Source organism: Excalfactoria chinensis, chromosome 3 (genome assembly GCF_039878825.1).
Source record: "Excalfactoria chinensis isolate bCotChi1 chromosome 3, bCotChi1.hap2, whole genome shotgun sequence".
In the NCBI taxonomy this organism is placed as follows: Eukaryota; Metazoa; Chordata; class Aves; order Galliformes; family Phasianidae; genus Excalfactoria; species Excalfactoria chinensis.
This window is the reverse complement of record NC_092827.1, coordinates 8,491,899-8,499,657: the sequence shown is the minus strand read 5'-3', so window position 1 is coordinate 8,499,657 and position 7,759 is coordinate 8,491,899. Positions and strand designations below refer to the sequence as shown.

At 50.4% G+C, this 7,759-nt stretch overlaps 1 protein-coding gene across 1 annotated transcript; it reads left to right on the top strand.

The window, feature by feature from the left end:
• Positions 1-4,801: 4,801 nt before the first annotated feature.
• RHOB (ras homolog family member B) lies at positions 4,802-7,177 on the top strand. Its single transcript, XM_072332714.1, has one exon. The coding sequence runs from the start codon at positions 5,126-5,128 to the stop codon at positions 5,714-5,716; it is 591 nt and encodes a 196-aa protein (XP_072188815.1). The 5' UTR covers positions 4,802-5,125; the 3' UTR covers positions 5,717-7,177.
• The last annotated feature ends 582 nt before the right edge of the window (positions 7,178-7,759 follow it).

Sequence of the window (7,759 nt, the reverse complement as noted above, 5' to 3'; positions counted from 1 at the left end):
TATCTTGATATTCTGTATGAGACCTGGTTTCTTCAAATATTGTTGCCACATCACATTCCTTAGGTCACTGTTTCTGCCCTACAGAGAACAGTGTCAAATGCTGTCATGGTGAACACTGTATTTAAAGGGATGGGTTGGTGTTTCTTAATGTAGCCAACCAATCAACAAAGAGAACCCGATGACACTGTCTTTTTAAAGAATCTTACTTTACTGGTAACAAAGTGGAAGTTACGCCATTCACAAACACATCACAGCACGTCTGCTTTAGGAATTTCCTCATTCTTGTTGCAAAGGACTCATCCTGAGTGAGCATTCCAGTATTAAGTCTGCCAAACTGCTTTGAAGGGCTGGGGCTGCTGGTACGAGAGAGTAAAAGAGAAGGAGACCTGTCAGCGTGGCCCTCAGGACCCTCAGATTTTCAGACCTGCTGAGGCATGCCACAGAAATGAACCGCAGAATCAAGAAAGGGGTGAGGTAAGGAGGGATTTCTGGAGATGATCTGGTCCATCATTGTGCTCCATCGGGGTTGAGCTTAGAATATTGACAAGGAAGGAGAGACCACTGTCTCTCTGGGCAGCCATTTCCAGTGTTTTATCATCCCTGAAGCAGCAAAATGAGATATATCATCTGGATTGTCTAAAGAGAAAGAACTGTCTAGTGTTACGGATACTATCCTAAACCCTAGAGAGGAAACTGAATTTCCCGATAACTTGTGAGCTTTGAACAAATCGTTTCCCCTATATTCTCTGTTCCCCTGGTAGACAAAGACTGCAAGATGATTGCATCCACTGAAAACTGAGAATAAAGGGAACCAGAGATGGATTAGTTTTGTGTCTCAGCAGTTAATGGTGCTGCAGATACTTAATTACTGATGCACAGTTAGGTAGTCAGAGCATCTATATCTTAGAGCAACAGACAAGTTCTTCAACTGAGGGTGTTATTTGCTTCACTATTTGAGAGAACGGAGACCAGAAGGCAATCAGATTTCTATGGTGATGTACTTTTACTCTGCCAGACAATATTTCCTGTGTCCCATTCAAGTGAAAGTCTGATAATCTTGTCAGAGAAACTTGACAAATGGAAGTCATTTGATCCTGGCATCTTTACTTTCATCCTAGAAGAGCTTCAGCCAGTGGGGTCCTGCAGAGTTCTTTTGGATAATAAACACATTTCCTGCTTGGGGTGGTGTGCTTTCACTTGTGTTTCCCTTTTACCCTAAGCAAAAATGCACAGGTCTTCACGTTCTCATTTTGTGCCTTGGCATTCCAATTTCTAAGTAGATCAGCCTGGCCTCCTGACTGACTGCACTGATTACAGAAGAATCTGAGAGTTAAACCCAGGTTTTCAGCAGGGACATTAGAAAGCAATGGACTCGCTTCGACTTGCAACAAGTCAAGTGCTAGACTATGAACTGCTCGTATTTAAGAAGCTCTTACTGAGAAGCTTTGCACGAGGACTGCAGGATGCTTGTTGCTAGCGTTACAGTACAAGGCAGCATGCAGGACTCGGTTTGCCATTATTGGCACATACGGCTCCCTCAGCATGTTATGCCACAGCAGGCAACGTACTTACTTGCCTGCTTACTGACAAAGAGGAGAAAGATCACCTTCCCCACTGAGCTTTCATGCTTTTGGTGCAGATTTATACTTGAACATAAATTATCTGAGTTACAGACATGCCATTTAGAAAATCTGCTTAGCAAAAAAAGCAGGGAGGAGGAATAACATGGAAACAATCTCCAGTAACCAGCTGAAATTGTCTTCTCAGCAATGAAATAGTGCTCATTGCTTTAGATCAAGTAACAAATCCAAAAGGCTGAGTTTTAATCTCAAAACCACCGCACAAGTAATGAAAGCAAAGATGTGGTGTCTTCTTTCTCCTGCTCATGCTCTCTTCATCAGTCATACAGATGTACGTGGTGCAGCAGAACATGCAGAAAGAAACTCTCTGCTTAGAGACCGCACACTGGAGGATTACTGGAAGTGAAGTTTCAGTTTGCTTAAAGAAGTACAGCTTAGCAGATCAAGGAAATTTGGTCAGGAAACATAAAAAATTACAACACAGAGTGGTTACGCTTCTTAGAGCCTTCCAGACCAAGCTATGCTTGAATGCAGAATTGGTCCTGTAAAGAAATCTCTTGGGCGAGAAGAAAGCCACCTAATCCCAGAGCCTATTCTCATATTTTGCTTTCCAGGTTTTCCATCTCTGCTCTCTGTAAACACCTGAAGAAAGAAGCCTAAGTACTCAAACAGGTTATTATCCTCTGTGTTGTCGGGATGAGGAGCTACAAGATATGGTTTAGCAGCGTATGGTAGCAACGGTAATGGAAGGTTGGACTAAATGATCTTGTAGGTCCTTTCCAACCTTGTGATTCTGTGTGATTCTGTTCAGTCCCAGGATTGCTGCAGTTCTGTTGCACTCACAGCACTGTAACATTGTTCTGATTCCTATTTTCCCCAGTCTAAGCAAGGGAAAGGAAAGGATTCCCATGTACAGTTCTGCTTCTGATCTCCACTGTTCTCAGAACTGACTCCTTTCATGCTTTTATGTGTGAGCTGAAAAGAGGATGTTCCAGAGAAGAGAAGCATATATATCTGAAGAGATATAAATTAAAGGTCCTTGGTCGCACGTAGCTCAGTGCACGTACCACACAGTGCAACTTCCATGCAAAATCAGACTGGGGAAACTGGTCATGAGGCTTTCTGATATTTATGGCCCAAATCCACTACAGTGGAAAGGTGCCATGTAGCAAATTTACACTATGAAACCCGGGCTATTATTAACAGGTATTAGGTATTTAAGTCTCAATTAGGGCCCACTGGCTTCAGTGCAGAAGACTTTACTACTGAATTAGGTAAGCAGTTATGGCTCACGCCATAACTGAGAACTGAAGCTGTGCCTGCAATTAGAAGAACCCCTTCTGTGGGTATGACCTGGGGAAGTCAGAGCTTCTCAGAGCATTTCCTGAGCACAGCTTTGAAGTTGGGATGAGCAGACTGTTTGGATAAGGCCACCCTGTCTTGAAGACTACAAGAGTTAAGGAGCATGCATGAGGGCTGCTTCAGTTTGCTTTCTGCACACTGAGGCACAAGGATAATTGCTAGCAGCACTCCAGGTGAACAACAGAGCCGAGTGCTTTGATATGAATAAGCTACATATTTCCCTACCTTTCATGGCGCAGCACAGATGAGATGATCAACATAACTACTCATTCGGGTGGCTCTTTTCTTCTGTTTAATGAAGCGCTGCGCTGACGAAAGGACATCAAATATTCAGCCACGACTCCTCATGCATCCCAAAAGTCAAATCACAGATTCATCGTCGTTTGAATCGGAAGGCAGCATTAAAGGTCGTCTGGTTCAACTTCCCTGCAGCGAGTAGGGAATAAAAAGGAATAAGAATAAAACCGAATTCAAAAGCATCTTTAAGCAGCACCTCCCACGAGCTGTAGGGCACCCGGAGCTTCTCCTGCAGCCGCCTGGGAAGCAGGCCGGGCATCGCCGGCAGCAGAGCGGCCACCAGGGGGCACCCAACTCCGGCGAAAGGAACGACCGCCACTTCCGAAGGGATCCGAGTAACTGGAAAACAGCAAAACGCAGGAAGATTTGCATTATGCAGCAAATGAACGACAGCTGCCCATTAGAAGGGGTGCAGATGCTTGTGATAGTACAGGGAAAATAGCTGCGTGCTGCTTGTGCTTCATCACAGAATTGCTCGGGTTGGAAAAGACCTTAAAGATCATTGAGTCCAACCGTAACCTTACCACACTAACAACCCTCTGCTAAATCCTGTCCCTGAGCACCACATCCAAACGGCTCTTAAACACATCCAGGGATGGTGACACAACCACCTCCCCAAGGAGCCCGTTCCAGTGCTCAACAACCCTTTCTGTACAGAACTGCTTCCTGATATCAAACCTAAACTTAACCTGGTGCAACTTGAGGCCATTTCCCCTCGTCCTGTCACCTGTCACCAGTGAGAAGAGACCAGCCCCGCTCTCACTGTAAGAACATTTGTCTGAAGAAGAGTTTGCAGCTGTGAGCAGTGATAAATGTAAAGGGATGATGGCAATCAGAAACGGAGCCTGCTGACAGCTGAAAGGTAAGGGTGGCCACACTTTCACGGGCTTTTGTCAAACCTGGCTTTGAATTCATTAGGTGTGAAAGGTGCCAAGTAAGATCAGGCGCACACCCAGCCATCTCCAGTAGTAGTTCCTCAGCCCTTTTCCGGCCAAAAACCACAGGAGAGACTCTCAAGCGTTCTGTTTCCACTAAGGAGGGGAAGCGGGGCCGAGCCCTGCGTTGTTTAACAGTGTCCGAAAGCGAAGGCTTTTCTTGCGTTAAACCGCCCGAACCCGCCTCAGCTCCGCTGGGGTCCAGGAGGCGATTCCTGCCTTGCTCTGCTTCCCGCCCCTCAGGAGCACAGCTGCCTTCAGGAGGGCCGCGTCGGGGGCTGCCCTGCCGCAGAGCCCCCGTGGTAGCCCAGCACCCAGCATCCAACCCGCAGCCCGGCTCCTCAGCTCCACAGCTCAGCCCTGACCGCAGCCCAGCCACACTATCAGCACCCCCGGCCCATCCCCGGCCCATCCCCAGCCCACCCCCGACCCGCTCTCAGCCGCCCCACAGCGCGGTTCCCCTCAGGCCCGCCGCCCGCCCCCTCCTTCCTCGCGCCCCGCCTCCCGCCCTCAGGGCTCGGCCAATCGTGACGCTCTCCGCCGGGGATGACCTCACTCCTTGCCTTCCCATTGGCTGGCTATATTAGGAAAGTCGGAGAGCCTTTAAATACCGGCGCCGGCGTTCTGCTTGCGGCATTGGCGGCGCGGAGAGGTGCGGGGTCGGGCTTTCTTTACGGCCGAGCCGGCTGCTGCGGTTCCCTCGCGGAGTTGGACTGAGCCGGGCGGGACCGGCGGCCGAATCGTGTCCCCGGGGCAGGGGACGGAGACGCGGTGCCGTCTCGGGTAGCCCACCTGCTCGGGTAGCCCGCCTGCTCGGGTATCCTGCCTGCGCGGCCCCGGCTCGCCACGGTGCCCTGTGAGAAGCGAGAAGAAGCGGGAGGCGGCGGCCGCGGGGAGGAGGGCCCTGCCATCGTCCTGCTGCACGGCAAGGCCAGCTTGGCGAGCCTGGCCATGGCCGCCATCCGCAAGAAGTTGGTGGTGGTGGGGGACGGAGCCTGTGGCAAGACCTGCCTTCTCATCGTCTTCAGCAAGGACGAGTTCCCCGAGGTTTATGTGCCCACCGTCTTTGAGAACTACGTGGCTGACATCGAGGTGGACGGCAAGCAGGTGGAGCTGGCCCTGTGGGACACGGCCGGCCAGGAGGACTACGACCGCCTGCGCCCTCTCTCCTACCCAGATACGGACGTGATCCTCATGTGCTTCTCAGTAGACAGCCCGGACTCTCTGGAGAACATCCCGGAGAAGTGGGTGCCCGAAGTGAAGCACTTCTGCCCCAACGTCCCCATCATCCTGGTGGCCAACAAGAAAGACCTGCGCAACGACGAGCACGTGCGCAACGAGCTGGCCCGCATGAAGCAGGAGCCGGTGCGCACTGAGGATGGCCGCGCCATGGCCATCCGCATCCAGGCCTACGACTACCTGGAGTGCTCTGCCAAGACCAAGGAGGGTGTCCGGGAGGTCTTTGAAACGGCCACCCGGGCGGCCTTGCAGAAGCGCTACGGCACTCAGAACGGCTGCATCAATTGCTGCAAGGTCCTATAGGGCGCGGCTGGAGCGCGGCGCCGGGCACGGCGCCTGGGTCACCTGTTGGCAGGCGGAGAGGAGCTGGGGCACGCATGCACGCGGCAGCTGCCTGTCCCCTCAGCTGGGGGCTTGCAGGGAATGGGGGTGGGGACTAAGGGACGAGCACGCTCCCTTAGCCGAAAAGGGTTGTGCTGGCTCAGCCGTGGGGACAGAGGGAGGGGGGGGGGGGATTGCATGCCCTGAGTCTTGGGAATCGGGTGGGGAGGAGCGTTCTCCCGTCACTGGCTCCTTCAAGTTAATAGACTCTAAACAAGAAGCTGCTGAGACTGGACTGAGCAAACATTGCACCCAGCTCTTTGCCTGTGCCCACCACCTGCGGCTCCCGGCTCCCAGGCGGCCTCCTCTCTTTTGCAAGAGGAGAGCGGTGGAGCTGAGATGCTCGAAGGGACTTCTGCCTCCTGTGTGCATGTGCCTCCCCTCAGGCGAGCTGGGGAGCAGGCTGCATCTTTCGGGCTGCTTGCGGCATCCTGATGTCTCCTGCAGGTGTTCTGGCCTGAACCTGACCTGCTGTCGAAGTTGGCCTTGACGACCTGGACTGGGAGGGGAGGCTCATCCCAAGCAAAGCCTGTATATATCTTACTTTTCTGTCTTGTGCAAACCGGGGTAGTGCAGGGGGTGCTTATTTAAAGTGAGGTGGGGAGGGGGTGCCCTGCTGGGACTTTTAATTGTGCAAAGGAACGCTTTGCCCAGCACAACCGATGCCTGCTGGTGACACGAGCCTTGAATTGTCTCCAGCTGCTGAAGTCACCAGGCTGGGAAGTAAAGCTGGGCTGCTCCATCCTGGTGGATGGGGGCAGGGGAGCGAGGGGGATGGAGCGCTTATTGCCATATGATGATCTCGGTGCCTGCTCCTTCATTTAAATGTTGTCTTCTGCAAATGCATTGATTTGGATTTATTTAAACGTTTGTTTTGAAGTGAGTTTGCACAAGTTGGATTTTTGTTGGCTACTCAATGTGTTTGTATCTGCATTCAGCACCGCGGCGTTGGAAACGTTCTTCCTCGGTAACCTCATCTGGGCCTTGTTGTAAATTGTGACTTGGGCACGAGTAATGGAAATCACTGTATCTCTTTTTGCCTTGGAAAAAAGATGAAAGCACTGTTCCTTAACGCATCGAGTACATCAGACTTCAATATTAATGGGCAGATTAAAGAGTTTAGGTTTATTTAAAACTTATTTTCACTGGGTAGCAGACCCAGGTGAAAATAGCGCAGCGTTTCTCTGGTTCAGAGAACAGATTTTACCTGTTTGTTTGTTTCCTTCCTCTCTCTCCCTTCCCTTAACAGTGGTACTGAGACTGTTTTGTTGTTTTTAAGAACTTGCCATGGCGACAACTGAGATGTATATGATGTTTACAGAAATCTATGAACTGTGTATGCAGGTTTTTTTTAATGTAAAGTATTAAAAGATTCTATGCTGACTTAAGAGAAGGTGGTGTTTTGATTTCCAGGGCTGCCCTCGTTGGAGCTGTTTCAGCAAGGTGCCTGTATGAGTTTGCCTTGTGCTCTTACTGGTATCTTCTCCTCTGGCTGACGATACCTGTCAGGCAGCTTGCAGGGCTATGGGGGAGCACCCATCCTTGCAGAGATGAAGCCACGTTTTACACATCCTACTGTTGTTCCACACAGTGCCAACATGGGATATTAAAATCAGCACAGGGAAACCTTTGCCTTAAACCAAATGCGACAGCCTGCAAAGCCTACAAGCTCATTAGGCTGCAGTGATAAGTCATCTTCTCAACATCCCCAAAGAGAAAACATTAATATTTGTATTCTAGGCACTAGGAAATGACTTAGCATTGCGTCTCTGTATAATTAGCTCTACCAATATTTTCCACCGAGGTGTTTACAGGGTAATTACATTCATTATTTCAAATTGGACTTTTGCCCAAGTTAAGGCTACGGTGTCTTGCCTGGAGGGGAGAAAACCAAGAAAGCACATTTCAGCTGTAACCGAGCACAAGCTCTATGTGCTGCTTATATGGAGCTGTAAGAGTAGGGGA